The sequence below is a fragment of the Macrobrachium rosenbergii genome, chromosome 39 (assembly GCF_040412425.1).
Source record: "Macrobrachium rosenbergii isolate ZJJX-2024 chromosome 39, ASM4041242v1, whole genome shotgun sequence".
NCBI lineage: Eukaryota > Metazoa > Arthropoda > Malacostraca > Decapoda > Palaemonidae > Macrobrachium > Macrobrachium rosenbergii.
Genome location: NC_089779.1, coordinates 1,603,203 through 1,620,256, shown reverse-complemented (window position 1 = coordinate 1,620,256; position 17,054 = coordinate 1,603,203). Strand labels below are relative to the sequence as shown.

Genomic DNA, 17,054 nt, shown 5'->3' with positions numbered 1-17,054 from the left:
TTGTGCCACTGCTAGAGAAATTTACCTTTTGTCCATATTCCATTCAATAATGATAGAAAAAAAGTTATGGAATTTGACGGTGTTGGAGCATTTGGTTGTGGATATTGTCAGGGCCTTCACATGTGGTTCTGAAAAGATGTGAGTGCTGAGGTGAGTTCTGCGATGGAAAATGGAATATTGTGTGATTCAATGACAGGTGACATAGTAAAAGAGGATAGGGATGAGGAGATTTCTAGGGGAGTAGTTGGGCTCATGGTCTCTGAACTAGCAAAGTCAGAAAATCCCAAAAAATCAGAGGACTGATTGTGAGCAGTCAGTTCCCAACCCCTTAGAATTTGTTTGATTTTTGCCAGAAGTTGTAGGGAGGTTTGAAGTGTTCGCCATATAACAAATGTAAATCTCATCCAGGATGAAGTCGCTTTCACCAAGGAGGCCCAGCTAGGGGAGGAGCAGTGCTGTTACTCACGGTGGTAACTGCCCTGGGATCCTCATATGTAATTGTAATAGTCACAATGCCCTCTTTAACTTCTCGACTTCTTCACTTTTTTGGATGAGATTTCTACAGAGTTGTGAGTATTAAACTGTGGTCTTGGTTCATAATTGTTCAGAACAATAATTTGTGGTCATAACACATTACTAGACTTTAGGAATGAAATGAGCTGCTTTGGTTTAATACAATATTTTACTAACTGGTGGCATTCCTGTATACTATTTTCTTTTTTTCATTTAAAAAGCCCATGGTTCATCTTAAGTCATATAGCCATTGGACAACGATACTGTATTTCTCTTTTAGACAAAATGATGGAATTAATGCATTACTCTGTGTACTTTGTTTCCAACATGTGAAAAGTAACTTCAGTATCATGAGATTCTTATTTTGGCTCCATTTTATTGTGGGTTCTGTTCATAATTAACATGCCTTCTCTGTGTTGATATATGGAAGCAGAAATTTCCAAAGAAATACAAGTTGTGTTTTCTCTTGTAGACCATTATATTTTGCATGAAAATTGATGCTTCTAGGGGATAATACAGTAAAGCCCCCATATTCGCGGATTTCTCCGTAGAACGTATCTACACATTATTCGTGGAAAATTCGCCCGTTTGTGGTATTTTTCACTGAGAAATATTCACTAATTACTGTATTTTCATGACTAAATGCACTTTTTGTGATAAAACTATTAAAATACTCAGGTATAAGTATTTTTAGAGGATTTTTATTGTGTTTAAACTCTCAAAATAGGCAGTTCTAAGTGTTTTTAGAGGGGTTTTAAGTATTTGCAGATTTTAGCTATTCGCGTGTACCGCATCCCCGGCAAATACGGGAGATTTACTGTATTGGAGTTGTATACAGCCATATTTTCATTTCCTTCCTCAAATGATTTCTCAGCAGTGGGTTATTATTAAGACACTGAATTACTCTTTTGTTCTGGTTTACATTTCCTTACATCAGTGATGTTAGCCTGAAACAAACAGTTATATGTAATACTGTCGTAGTCAGTGATTAGCAAGCCATCCAAATATGTAAATACTTGTACCCTATATTTCATAAATCATAAGATAAGATATCCCCAAAATAAAGATGGAGCACAGGTATACAACTAATGGAGATATTACAGGTTGCTGAGACAATGTTAGGCAATCTCTAGTTAATGTAGTTTCCTCATTTTGAACACTTTCTTAATTTTAGAATTTTATTAATAGCCATTTGTAATTTTGGGGCCATATTGTGGTCACCACAGGATTTGCATGTCAATTATGTAACCTACTGGAGAATTCGGTCATCTGGATGTTAATTTTGCATGTGATGATGGCTTACTTCATTCAGACTTTGAAAAAAGTTTAAATTTTTTTTTCTTATATAGTTTCTTAGGAACGTAAGTGATGCTGTTAGCAACTGTATATATTCACTTAGTTTCATAAGTATACATATTCTTTTGTGTATAGTATGGGATTAAAGAAATCACAATGTTATGTTATAAATTACTCAATATTGTGGACTTATCTGGCATTATGTCCACAATGTTATCTGGCGTTAAGTTATACCATATCTCAGTGTGAAAAGCGGGTGATGAAATACGTAGATAAATCTCCGGTTTTATTAACAATATATAAACAATAATAGTATAGTTAGTTAAATGTTCTTTACAAAAGTTTGGTGGAGAGGAGATGTGACAGAAATGGCAACTTCCAGATGACTACAGTGACAATACCTATCCTTAAAGTTGCATTGCTACCACACATTTAAATGTTTCAAGGTCCTTATTTGTATGACTTAGAGTGTAACTCTGTACAAAATTTACATAATATATTACATATACTGTACAAAAAAAGCCTGTGATCTTGAGCATTTAGTATTTTAGAGAGATAATCTAACAGAGTTGGCTTGTGTTAGTTGTGGCGGTGTAGGCAGCACGGCGCAGCCAGTCATTATTGTAAGCGCGGTGGGCAGAATGAGGCAGAGGTGCTCATAACACTAAACATATGATTCTTCACCATAGTTAGAATGCGGTCTTGACTTTCTTGAAGAAAACGAGTCGCCCGCTCCCAAGTGATAAGATGTTATGGGAGCACGGTGTGAAGGTGGAGGGCGGTAGGGAGGTGGGTGCACTTTGGCGCCATTTAAAGAATCGCCAAATATTGCACGAAGTTGTGATACTGACCAACTAATTTCTTGGCGAAGTTCTGGATCAAGTTGACGGAGGTCACGGAGAGCAGTGGGTGCACCAGGATAGTCCTGGAGGGGCGATGCATATTCCCAATCATCGTCGTCATTGTCATCATCTGACTCTGGATGCTGTGGCGGAACGTTTTCACGAGTGGGGACACTTTTGCTTCTTTGAGAAGCTGAAGAGTCTCTTCTCCTTGCTCTACTCCGATGCTTGTCAGTGCGAGATGACTGATCAGAAACAGACACGGATGTCACGTGGGGTTCCATGCCCCATGATCCTGATGTTTGGATTCCTTCATCTTTCACTTCATCGTCAAGATCATAATCATCAGTTTGTGTCTCTATGCTTTTCTTTTCCACTCTAGGAGGCGACACTGCTCTACTTGTTGTCTGTCTTACACGAGATTCAGGCACTGGTAAATAAACCGATTCAATTTCTATTACAGTTCGCTCCTTAGGAGGAAGTAAAGGTGGGGAATCATCTGTACATATAATGGTTTTGTGATAAGGGGGGTCACAACTGTACGAAGCAGGAATAGAAGACACTGATCGAGATTTACGATTGTGAGTTTCTACGTGCACAGGAGGCAGATGTTTTAGACGATTTAATCCTTCACTTAACCTACGGCTGCCCCTCTGCTTTGGGGGCAAGGGAGGTGGCTCAGACTTGGGAGGCAAAGGCGGGGGCTTCTCATATTCATCACTAACATCAGCATGTGCTGGGGAGGCACGTACTAAATCACCAGGGTATGTATTTTCTTCTTGATATATTCTAAGTGATTCTTCATACAACTGTTTAGCTCTGGCAGATTTCACTTTTTCTTCTCTAATAGCATGTTCTGGGAATTGACAGTCTTTACCAGCAGGGGAACTTTGTGCTTGATGGCACTGATGAGGGCCACTTTTGTACATTAAGGATTTTCTATTAAGTGCTTCTTCATATGACGGGGGATTTGAACCTATGGTAGAAGTGCTGCCTGCTGACACTACTGTACACATGCTGCCAGTTCTTTCACTTTTAAATGAAGAATTACATGAATTATGAGATTCACCAGAATCAGACGGAGCCTGTTCTGTACCGTAGACTACATCCCAGGTATTCAAACCCCCACCACCACATTCCTTACCCCGTGAATTGGATCGAGAGACATGAGGAGTTGAATCATCATCACTCAAAGTGGAAGAATCATATGATCGATCTGCTTCATCATGAATTTGTGGTGTAGAGCGTGACCTCTGCCATGAAACCGCATCGTGAGATGATGACCTGGAAACCGCAGGTGTGTTGTCAGGAGAGCGGCCAGCTCGTTCATCACGAGATGGCTCAGTTAAGTAATGTGCAGACTTTGATCTGCGTATGGGAGACTCACGACCAGCAAGGCTCGTTGTGCAATCATCTTGCTCCTCAGGGGGTGGAGGAGGAGCTCTACCTTTTCCATGCTGTGCTGGTCTCTTGTTAGCAACACCAGCAGGACCAAGAGACACTCCATAATCTAGGCCATTATACTTATTTAAAAGAGATTCCTCGGACGTTGATCGAACCAGGCCTCCTTCGCCGCTGCTTGAACGTGAAACTTTGCGCAGATTAGAACGGCGTCTCATCCAATCATGTCTCTGGAAATTGGAATTTACAATGAAAGGTGGGGGATTTATCATGTTTCCTGCTGCACCAACTGGGATACTGTAAATTGCCTCCTCATCTTGACTCTTCCTATAAACATCACCAAGCCTGTCTTGGCGACTTTGGTACACACGAGCGTATTCTTTCCCATGACCGTGAGAGTTATATGGATATCCAGAATTAGAATAGGTAACTTGAATTCTTGCATGGTCGCGACTTGGAGCCGCATAATAGCCCTCTGGATCATCATACTCTACAGGCATCTTTTCAGGGCGACGATACACAGCTGCATAGATTGCATGTGGATTGTGTGGTGCAGTATAATGCTGAATTCTATCGCCAGATCTTTCCGATTGTCCACCACTACTATAGTTACTAACACTTTTGTCAGCCCCAGAATGTCCAGAACTTGTAGATTCACTTTCTTCCTCATCAGGTGTATAAAGTTGTGAATCACTCATAGTTAATCCAGAGTCACGACTTAAATTTGTTAAGGACATTTTATCTTTTCTTGGCAGAGGAGACAATTCACCTTCTAATAATTCTCGTTCAAGGGAGTCTATACTGCTGTCGTCTCTCCTCATTCCGCTTGAACTGTGTAAACTATGACCGCTATGAAGACTATGCAGGCTATCAGACTCCTCTGCTCCACTGTCTTGTCGTAAAGGATCTCGTTCTGGTGGTTCTCCTAACAGATGAAGTATATCTTCACCAAAGATATCTCTACAGTGTTCAATAAGAAACTCCACAACAGCCGGTACTTGTTTGGAGTCTTCTGGGCTCAATGCTAAAACTGGAGATGATGGCCACAAAATAGATGGTCCTACACATACAGCTAGATTAGATGCAGACATCATATTTTCAGATGCACGACGGACAATATGGTGCAAAACACAAAGGAAATGTTGCAGAAGTTTAAGATGTGCTCGAGGAAGTCTAGAACACAATAAGAGTGTTTGTGAAATGCGCTCTCTAAATCCTGCTATATGGGTTAACTCAAGCCACTCTTCATATAAATCAGACACAAGCAAGCAGTCTGGCATTGAACGAAGAAACTCTTTCAAAAGTGCTGCCACAACAGTGATTTGTACATTGTCGAGATCGACAGTTCCCTCTACATCTCCGCTATCCAATTTTTCTCTAAGTTCTCTCACCAACCGAGCATTTGCTGATTTTCTGAAGATTCCAACTGTGAAGGGTCCCTTGAGGAACAGTTGAGTCAGCATGTCCTGTAAGAAAACAAGGTAGATGTATAATTTATAATTAACATCAAATATACACATACACCAACAATACTGAATAAATTTGTTTTTCGTAATAGTATTTAAATGTATTAACCTCAAAACAGTGCAATACCACAGAATAAATTCAATTTACAATTGCTAATTGCAGTACATCTAAGTTTCTGAAAAGACTAATTATGCTTTAACAAGACATTAAAAATAGTGTTGTCCAGTTATTTTGCGAGCTGATCGCTATATTTATCCAAGTGAAATTAAACTTACTTGCTCACCATTAAAATAATTTCAATTTAAACACACAACTGAATACAACTGAAAAGTCTTTTTATAATACTAACATCACACATTAAATAATTTTCCTCTGACCAAAAGCAAAGAACCAGAGTAAATAAGCTAAAGGAAATACCAGTAATTGCCCCATGACGTTTAATATAGGCTACTTTAACAATCGAATTAAATAACATTCAACATTCATAGGAGCAGCTTTTTTGTTGGCAATGTATCTAGATCCTAACGACTTCATTGTGGTTGACATTGCTGTTAAAAGTTGATAAGTACAGTCCAAAGAAAAAGCCTAAGTGCTTGGTCACAATTAAAAACCCTTTCAATGCACATACACCAGTACTTGAATGAGCCTAACAGATGCTCAGGATTATTACAAAATATACCTAAATTTCCCAAGGCCAAAATTTATTAAAAGAGAAATTGAGGAAGGGGGGAGTTGAGAGGGCTGTCATAGTAGATGGGGAGCTTTTCACGAGAGAGAAAAACTTTTAGTAGATGGGGAGGTTTTTAAGAGATGAGGAAGGGGGGGGGGCGGTGGAGAAGCTGCTGTAGTAGACGGTAAAGCTTTAGAGAGTGAGAGAGATATAGCCACGATCAAAAGCATGGAATACGGATGAATGAAAATTTCCCATTAGCAGGGAAATACGAGCATTGACAAAAGATGATTTTGAAAAGTCATGGCAATATAATGTTAAGATTCATAAGAGTGCATTGGGAATGACATTTACAAACGAGGAATTGACATGAAGATCATAGTGACCAAGGGATGGAAAACATTCCAAGATGGCTTGGACATACTGTATGTTTAGAAAAGACAGGGAACAGTAAGTCTGAAACTGCACAAGTGGAAGCACCTCCAATTATGGATGAAGACCTACCCCTGATGGGAATTCAAGGAGAAAGTGCACACGACAACAGAGAGCCCTGGTTTTTCATCTAACCCCATAAAGAGGAAAAGCTGACACTGTTTATGATGACAAAGAACAACTAATTTCTTACCATGACAGGTTTGGGTAACATCATGTCGGGTTCCACCAACTTCATTAGTGACCGACCGTACAGAACACCTGTACAGTTATTGACGCCCCCGTCTAAGGAGTCTCCCTTGCTGTTCGATCTTTTGAAGACCCTGTGGATGCGGATAGGACTCTTCCTGGCTTTCTTAGAAACCTTCTTCATTCCTTCGGGAGACTCAAAGGATAATTTTCTTGCTTGTCTCAAGATGAACTGGCAGCGGGTTACCAATTCAGTATTGTATAAATTATTGCATTGTTCTGTGTCACAGTCTTGCAGAAGGTCGCGGACACAATTCATCTTGATGGCAAAAGGAAATTCATGACCTATTAGTGGGTATGGAGAATCATCCACACCAGTCTTCACCCACAGTTGGAATTGCGACGAATCGGCATCCCCCATTTCCAAGTGGTCTAAAGTCAAGGAAACACACTCCCGTGCCGTGGTCGTCGACCCAATATTAACAGTTTTGCTCTGAGGAAAGAAAATTTGGAATAAGTTTCTAGGCATTGTTAAATTCTTGTGCTATCTTTGTTGGCAATTTTAATCTTGCTAAAATTTTTATATGCAAGTGCACGTTCAAGAAATTACAACGTACAGATCTGGTGACATATTCAAAAGTTTACTTGCGGCTAAAATAGTTACTCAGTAAAAGAAAAACATTCGGCAGTTAAGAAAATCCATGCCCTTGTAAATAAAATAACCCCAATGTTTGCTAAACCATACCCACACTGATTTATAACCTTTCAAGTACCAGAGGCCGTAAAAGAATCTTAATGTTATATAATACCCTTCAGAACTTTCATGAATAAATATACTCAACAAAAAAAGTTATGAAAAATACTTAATTCATTATCCACGAAACTTAAATTCTAATGAAAGGATTAACCTAATACTGGATCCCTCAAAAACAAATTACCGGTAACTAAATGGACTCTGAAACGTTTTAAATTCAAAGCATTAACTACTTCAATAACCAATTATAAATGACATTGTTTTAATAACTAATTATATATTGAATCAAGCTTTAAAAAAGACTTTTCTAAAAAATTATGTATTATCAATTAGCACATTAAGCAAGAAAATATTTAACGGACAGAATTCTTATCCCCATAAAGCTGGGCTGGGTATAAAGAGTGGCACTGACTTGGGCATGAAAACCATCTCTGTGGTATTAGGATGCCCTTGTATTTTCCGTACCCAGTTATTATCATTATTAAAATGACTAGCATACAGTGTACCGTTAACTTTAGACTTAATAAATCCGTAAATTCTTTAATGTCAATAAATAGTTAAAAATCACCAAACCTTCCCTAGACAACTTTTCCTTTCTGCCGGATCCTGGACACCTTTTTCTACAAGCTAAAATCCTCATTAAAATTAATTGCATTTCCATAGGTATGGGCAAAACTTTAGTGTCATTACAGCAACCACTCAACTTCTTAAAGATTCACGGGGTTCGGAAGAACTGTGACAAGTTGAAGTTCAACATTTTGCAAACCTAACAATCTTCAGTACAAACCAAGTAAAAAATTTTAAAAAAGGGGAATCGTAGTTTGTCGTGCCATCTTAATAAAGCCAATAAAAAAGTGATTATCCAGATATAAAGCATAAGGCCACCTTGATTAAATATACTTACAAAATCAATGCTGTTAACGGGATCATAATATGTAACTTGTATTGTAGTGGTTGGCTGCTCCTTCTCTCTCTCCTCCGTCATCACCTGACTAAGCTTGTTGTACCACAGATCCTTCGTGGCTACACAGCTGTTACGTGGGTAAACATTTGGATTACAATAATGTTTTGGCTGCCTTCTGCGGGGATTTTTACTGGCGGGCTTCACGCCATTTACAATCGACACTGTATTTCTCCTTATTCCTGAATTAATTTCCTCTCTCCGACAGTCAGACACATCTTTATTATAGATTTCTAGAGTAGAATTTGTAATTTGATCGATTAACATGGCGCTGCAGGAGCGTCTAAGCTTGTTCGGGGCGGAAAGCGCCCCATGACACAAGGGAACCCACCGCGGGGCGGGAGGGACATCGTATAGAGGAGGCGGCGGATGGGGGGAGATGTTCTCACGGTAGAGAGGCCAACAGCTACCACCACCACCACCACCACCATCGCCTTGGGTATGCATCACGGGCTGGGGCCAAGAGATTTCCGGCCGCGTCTTCCCTTCTGAAGACGCACTCAGCATTCGTTCACTTCGACATCGCCTCAAAGCGGCCTTTTTGACACTTTTGGTAAGCCTCGTCGAGGCCCTCCGTATCGCCCCTCCACTTTTGGGAACCGCCCTTGCGGCTTCCGAAGGCTTTCTCTGGATACCCGACAACTGAACGGGAGACCGGTCATCGCGTACCTTGTGCAAGGAGAACGCCCTTCGGCGGATTAACGTGGGCGAGTCCGCCCCTTTCAGACATGGCAAGGGCACGCCGCATCCAGTGACCCGTTCACGAGGGCTTTCCCCGAGAAGTTCAAATCCCTCGGTTAAGATCATCTTCAGCGGTAACGACACTTCCGATCACTAAACACTGCCTGGACCTATTTGCCAGATTTTTCATACCTGATAAATTATTTGCATTGCAAATGACCGTATGAAAACGTTAAAACATTCAAACGACACATATTCATCACAACTATGGAAGAACGATTCAACAACATCACAATTTCCCCTGTGAATGAACACTCACTGTCTTGGTAATGTTAAGATAAACCCATGTGGGCACCACGCCACAGACCGGGCAGCAGCACTATCCTCTCGTACCAGAGCCCAGAGCGCAACTGCGAAACGAAAACCGTCCACAGGACCACAGCCCACAGCCCACACTACAATCCCAAACACACTACAGGCCCAGGAGAAACAGACAGCGAGTCTATCACCCTCTGAGACTAAGACCGACTCGCCGCCATTCAAAACTCACCTTTTCAGCCACCTCACCGAAGTCACCCACATGCGGACGTGATGGGGATCAGACGCCCAACCCCCTACACCATTCCCCCAAACTCTACCCCGAGGCTAAACCGAAGCACAAACATTCCACAAAAAAAGTCTACACAAATCTGAAGATGGATTTCTTGAGCTAACAAAATAAAGATAAGAAGGAAAGGCAGTCGCAACGGTAACAAATCTCGTCTTCAATGGACTTCGTAAGGTTGCCTGGCAAATGTGGGAAATGAACAGTCGCGTAAAAAATGAACGACTAAAATGGCCACTTGCGCTTCAGCTGACCATTAAAACTAGCCAGGGGCTACATTTATTATGACTGTTCAAACAGTAACCTCCGCCCGCCTCGAGAAGTTTTCCATTCAAAAGCAGGTGCATTATCCTATTTGGATAAAAAAAATGTAATTGGACGACTTTTCATTGCCATTGCAACTCGCAAAAGTTGCAACGAACTTGGTATTTCAAAGTTAGGAATAAAAAAGTATTTTTGTCATGTCTCGGAAATCACCTAAATACATATAAAGTTCTATCTCTGCTCAACTGAAAATCGTGAATAATTTGTTCCAACAAAGTAAAAAAAATGTAAACCTAACATTCTGTAGCGTACATATACGTTTCCAGTGCACGTAAATGTAATGAAAAGCCCAATATGAAAAATAACGAGCAACAAAGAGTTTGATTTTATTACAGGAACCTAGTGAAATAAGGGCAAATACTCTCGGTAAATACATTCATATATTCGAATGGAACAAACAAATTTGAAGTCTGCAAAAGAAACGCCCTAATAAAAAAAATATGTATCCCGAGAGCGAGCTCCACGAGAAACTGATACCTCACTTAAAACCCCTAGGGCGGATAAATAAAAGTGGAGGCTTATCAAAGCAGAGGCCAAGTGGTCTAGCGGGAAAAGGAAGGTATACGGGAGGACCTGGGTGTTAGGGGGCAACAGTTGAGAGAGGAGGAATAGATGCCGCTGATGGAATTGAGAAGTACAGCGTATTAATTTAGTAAGGGCGGCAGAGAACAAAGTCAGACACCTCAACACTGACTGGAAATTCTGGCTTCCAGATCACGATGATGTCATTCGAATAAATTAATTCAAGGGCAGACCGGTTATGCTCTGAAGATAAAACGGAAATCGCTTTTGAGCAAACAGCAACATGATATATATATATATATATATATATATATATATATATATATAAAATGTGTTTGCATGACAAGGTACATTTTAAAGACTCAGGAGTTACATGGTTGTTACAGTGCTGCTAATAAATATCCTGCCAGAACTGCACTGCAATGAACTGCTGCAAAAACATTTTGTTTGTAGGATGGGGGAATGGAAATAATTTGCTCTCACAACAAGTCTTAAAGGTATATATATATATATATATATATATATATATATATATATATATATATATATATATATATATATATATATATATATATATATATATATATATATATATATATATATATATATTTCAGTTATATACAAAAGCAACTGACTTGGAAAAAGTTTATAAGGACTCCAGATCTGTTTACAGTGAGTGAGCAATAGGACCCAACACTCGCAGCTTTTTGTTTATAAAACAACGGCCATGTGTTGCAACTGATTTGGCCCGAGATGGGACCAAACGCAAAATCGCCCAAATGTGGTAACACTAGATACTACATACTATAATTTCGAAGGCAAACATTAAGTTCTGTAAAAATAATTCCCGGCTTGTAATTCTTTCGCTGCAGTGCGTGCATGTATATGTAATTTTGAAATATTATTAGATTCACGTTAAGCTACTTTTATTTGTCTCATTGTAATAGTGATATATATATATATATATATATATATATATATATATATATATATATATATATATATATATATATATATATATGTGTGTGTGTGTGTGTATAAAAAAGATCACAATAATATCAGAAAAATTGAATATGTTTAACATTATCGCTGAATCTTTTAGGAACAAAAAATTAGTGACACTAAATAATAATTAGTCCTTTACATTATTTATAGTGTTTAGCATGGTACTTACGTTCATACATTCACACGTTCATACATTTAGGTATAACAGAAACTGTCGCACGATATCTAATAACAAATAAATGGAAAAGAATATTTATGCATAGGGGGTAAGTAGCCTTAAAGTTACAGTCCAGGCTGTAACTTCGTAGTCGAGTAATTACTAGTATCCCCTAATCTCAAGTGCCGAGGCAAAAAAAAAAAAACGAAACAAGAATGCAAGATGCCACTTTTGACCTTCCCAAAGGCTTGAAAACTTTTGAATAAAGACATTACTTTCTTTAACGTGGTTTCATGAGTTTTTATTTAGAAAGAAAAGAGCAACACTAAGGAGATTTCTGGTTCTCTAAGTTATAGTTCTCTCTCTCTCTCTCTCTCTCTCTCTCTCTCTCTCTATATATATATATATATATATATATATATATAGAGAGAGAGAGAGAGAGAGAGAGAGAGAGAGAGAGAGAGAGAGAGAGAGAGAGAGAGAGAGAGAGAGAGAGAACTATAACTTAGAGAACCAGAAATCTCCATTAAAACTTTTGATACGGCGACATGTGAACTATGGCTATACATCGACAATAACAAAAGGCTCTCTCTCGATGATAAATAGGAAGGTAATCTGACAACAGCACACCCCAGCCAGAGGTCAAGCTTAAAAGGACACCATAAGCCACTTCCCCAGGGAGGAAGGTGGTTTATGGATATGGCACGAGAGAAGGGAAAGACGCTGAGACGGTTGTTAGAGGAAATGTGACCACAGACTTTGGGTCAAATTCTGCTTTCTGTAGACTGTGCATCTCGACCTACAGGTGTTGTCGAGTATTTTTTTTTTTATCTTTTATTAGAAAAATATTACATTTCCTTTGCGAATATTTTAATTTCAAATTTTGATCTGAATGGTTGCTTATCCAACTTCTGTTTAAAGTGTCTTTCATGTAACCAACAAAACTTAATGCGACAATCTGTACAACCACAAACAATTTTATTACGGTTTCACCGATTCAAAATCTCACTGATAAGAAGAATTACGTTCCGATATTTCACTTGCCTAGTCGATGACCTCAAGAGGTGAAACGAAGCAGATGGAGGATGAAACTACGCGAACATTATGTCCATTCATTTTTATTACCTAGTTTCCATGTATTTCATATCACAGGGGGCAATGTAAAAACCTTGAAATGTGGATTAAAAATCATGGGACAGGGGATCCACTGCCTCCGTGAGATAATGAAGGAGGTCAGTTCGGTTGGAAAGGGTAACGGAAGAGGGACCCCTTAAACATGGTGAAATCCCCCAGGGGATATGAACACCTGACGGGCTCGACTCACCACTCCTTAAAATCTCTCTCTCTCTCTCTCTCTCTCTCTCTCTCTCTCTCTCTCTCTCTCTCTCTCTCTCAAAAGTTAAGGTTTAATAAGAGAATGACACTGCCTGACTTTAGATTTTGTTATTAACGGTTAGTTCAACACTTTACACACACAATGTCAAGGCTGGACATTTCAACGAACGACGCCCGTATTGCAAGGTATTTGTTAAATGGTGGATTGGAAATATTCGGAACGGCATGACCGGCTCTTTTAAAGACCAAGAGGAATGTGGCCATTTTGTGTTTGTGGAAAGATTGGCTGGACGTTGTGCGTTTGCTACTGACGTTTACATTTCACAAATAAATTCTCTGTGATGCAACTGAACCACGGCGAAAATTGTAAGCGGCGATACAATTACTGTGATAAACAGCTACAGTGTATAAAATAAACAAACCCTTTTTCTTGTAAAAGACAGGTAATTTTATACTGGTAAGTTCGACTGACAAAACATGCGGATTAACAACTGTATGAAAGCGACTACTAAGTCAATTAGCTCATCTTAGAGCGAGCGTGTAAGCCAATTGAATTGGACACACGAAAAAAAAAACTTTTCCACAAAACAGGAAACCCATTTAAATGTATCCATATATGGAATTTTGGAAAGAACCCACCTATAAGGTATGTGAATACAGACATTCGTAAAAAAAAAAATATGGAGGCGACGCGTGAAATAAACAGATTCAAACACCCTAGGCGTAAGTTAATGGGTGTCCACTTCTCCCGTCTACCTTCTCGCTTGTTTACCAAATGGCGGAGTAAACAGTCTCTCTCTCTCTCTCTCTCTCTCTCTCTCTCTCTCTCTCTCTCTCTCTCTCTCTCTCTCTCTCCCCAAGGAGAGAAGAATCTAGAAAATGCGTCACACTCGACTTGATCATCTTTAGCAATCTACATCGGGGGGAATTTGTTGAACTCAGAAACTCATCAACATGTAAACACTCCCAGACGCCCCCGCAGGGGGGTGGGACCATCGGTGTAGCTCATGTGGTGCACTTTGAGCATTACTTGAGGTTCTTTGTAGCTGCAACTTCTTTCATTCCTTTTACTGTACCTCAGTTCTTATTCTCCTCAATCTAACTTCCCATCCTCTTTAACAATTGTTTCATAGTGCAACTGCGAAGCTTTCCTCAAGTTACACCATCAAACCTTCTTACTGTCACAATTTCTCTTTCAGCGCTGACTGACCTCATAGGTCGCCAACACTTGGCCTTTGGTCTAAATTCTGTATTCACTCCCAGACACATCGAGTGCTGCATAATGTAACTATAGATAATAGTACCCGCTAAAAATGTCCTCCCAAGGACGCGTCAAGGCCGTGCAGTGCATTGTACACCACTCAAAACAGTAATTTTATTATTTTTGAAACCCCAAAAATAATCTAAGGAAAAGCTATATAAAAAATTCAAGTCAACTCTTTAAGATATCGGAAAACTTCGTTAGCACCATCAATCCTAGTGAACTTTATATAAATTAAAATTAGTAAATATTTCTTAAAAGAAAAACATTCCCTCCTATATAAAAAAAAATAAAAGGCCACAGTATCTGGATAAAGTAAGAAAAGCTGTTTGATGCACAATAAAACTTTCGTAAAGTTCGAAAATTACGAAACTGTTGTTGTAATAATTTACAACAACATAGCTGATATATGTCCGGTTTTGCAATGGGGTGTTATTTCGTTAAATCTGAGGAAAGTAAAGAAAAAAGTGATGTGTCGGCAAAATTCATAAAAATGTAAAGGAGAATAAGAGATAGCGGGAGGAAGATTATTGTAACTAAACAGTAACATTCGCATCAGAGGAACGAATCTACCCTTCTGTGAAAGATCCTATCAATGATTCACGTAAACAAACTATCTTCAATGCTGATTACCTACCCTAAAGAAAAATGGAGTCAAAACAAAAATTTTTCTTAATTTATTTGTGTGTGTATGTATGTATGTGTATATATATATATATATATATATATATATATATATATATATATATATATATATATATATATATATATATATAATATCACAGAGGACAACAGTGGATACAATAAGACTGAATACAAAGCGAAAGTGGGGACGGTCATCTAGAGACCAAATTAAGTGAGCCTTTAAGCCATTATTTCAGACGCAGCAGTTAATCAAGTCGAAGTAAATAAAAATGGATAAATCCAGTTTCCCATTGCCTTTAGTCATTGGCTAACTTTACTTCACTTGGCTGGGCCACGAATGGTAAATTCACTGGCCTTACCCTTGAGGTCTTTAGGAAAGACGATCTGAGAGATAAAGAATTATACTGAAACTCAGCTGCCCAGATGAGACCTCCACCCAAAACTCACAAAGTGGAGTCAACGATCGAAGAGTAAATGCTGAATAAATGAGGCAAAGTTGTCGAATTTTAATGTAAATCATACTGAGATGAATTTGCTGGAAAAATAACAGTGTCTGACTGCCGTCAAAAGAAAATAATTCACAATAAAATTCACAAAACTTAAAACTAACACATCATTCATTAAAGTAAATACAACAATATATAAAAAATTACCTTATCCAAACTATATATATTTTTATATTGAAAAATTCTAAGTCTTTGAAAATAATGAACTTCGTTCACAAAAAATCATATTTATGTACAAAATCTGACTACAAAAAGGTGATAAGTAATTTTTAGTCTCCCTACCTGAATGAGGCGACGACATTGGTCGTGGGCCATCCCATAACGAAGGAGGTGTCGTGACTTTTGGCGACCTCTGCAACGTCATCCAGGCAAGATGACAACCACATTTCCGATACCCGGACCTGAAAAATAAAAAAAATGATAAAATGTAAGATTCGAGTCCCCCGTATCCTCGTTACGAAAAGCGTCAAAAAAAAAAAAAAATTCTTGAAAAATATTTTATAGCTATTTTCGGAACTGACGGCTCTGGTCTTAAAGCTATGAAATTTATAAAATCATAAAGCTATGAAATTTATAAAATCATAAAGCCATGAAATTTATAAAATCATAAAGCTATGAAATTTATAAAATCATAAAGCTATGAAATTTATAAAATCATAAAGCCATGAAATTTATAAAATCATAAAGCCATGAAATTTATAAAATCATAAAGCCATGAAATTTATAATATCATAAAGCTATGAAATTTATAAAATCATAAAGCCATGAAATTTATAAAATCATAAAGCCATGAAATTTATAAAATCATAAAGCCATGAAATTTATAAAATCATAAATCCATGAAATTTATAAAATCATAAAGCCATGAAATTTATAAAATCATAAAGCCATGAAATTTATAAAATCTTAAAGCCATGAAATTTATAAAATCATAAAGCCATGAAATTTATAAAATCTTAAAGCTATGAAATTTATAAAATCAATCAATTTTACAACCTCACCTTTTCTTTCAGCTTAAAGTTGCCCCCACTTCTTGCCTTCGCTACCAAGAGGAGATCGCTGAAGAGGAACAGGTGTCTTTCCTGGGACTGCACACCCTGTATCACATGGGAAATATCCTCGTTAACATTATCACAACATTCCACTACATCGAGATGTTCAAATGATAAAAAAATAATCCTTATCATTCATCAGTGTATAATAAAAAACAACTTCTGTAATAAGCGGTTTTTTTTTTGGAACCATTAAATAGGGTATGATTCCTAAATATGATATACCTTATGGATTACAGAATTTTATTATTATTATTATTATTATTATTATTATTATTATTATTATTATTATTATTATTATTATTTCGCACGTACAAGACGACTAAACCACCAATTGCACGCGCATATTTGTGAACGTCAAAATCATGCACGATGATGGTCAAGTTGCCGCCGCACATAATATTCACGTTTCTGTCTTGTCAATGTTCCGATTCACA

General features: G+C 38.1%; 1 protein-coding gene across 14 annotated transcripts in view; it reads right to left on the bottom strand.

Annotated features, from left to right (window-relative positions):
- Nucleotides 1–2,082: 2,082 nt before the first annotated feature.
- Nucleotides 2,083–17,054, bottom strand: part of LOC136825629 (uncharacterized) — a 690,903-nt gene continuing 675,931 nt past the window's right edge. For all 14 annotated transcript variants that reach the window (XM_067082226.1, XM_067082225.1, XM_067082227.1 and 11 more), the window contains 5 exons: nt 16,567–16,662; nt 15,848–15,966; nt 8,469–8,595; nt 6,815–7,303; nt 2,083–5,518 (listed from right to left, as the gene is read on the bottom strand). In XM_067082226.1, the coding sequence (XP_066938327.1) occupies nt 2,474–5,518; nt 6,815–7,303; nt 8,469–8,595; nt 15,848–15,966; nt 16,567–16,662 (3,876 nt within the window). In that variant the 3' untranslated portion in view covers nt 2,083–2,473. The remainder of the gene's footprint in view (nt 5,519–6,814; nt 7,304–8,468; nt 8,596–15,847; nt 15,967–16,566; nt 16,663–17,054) is intronic.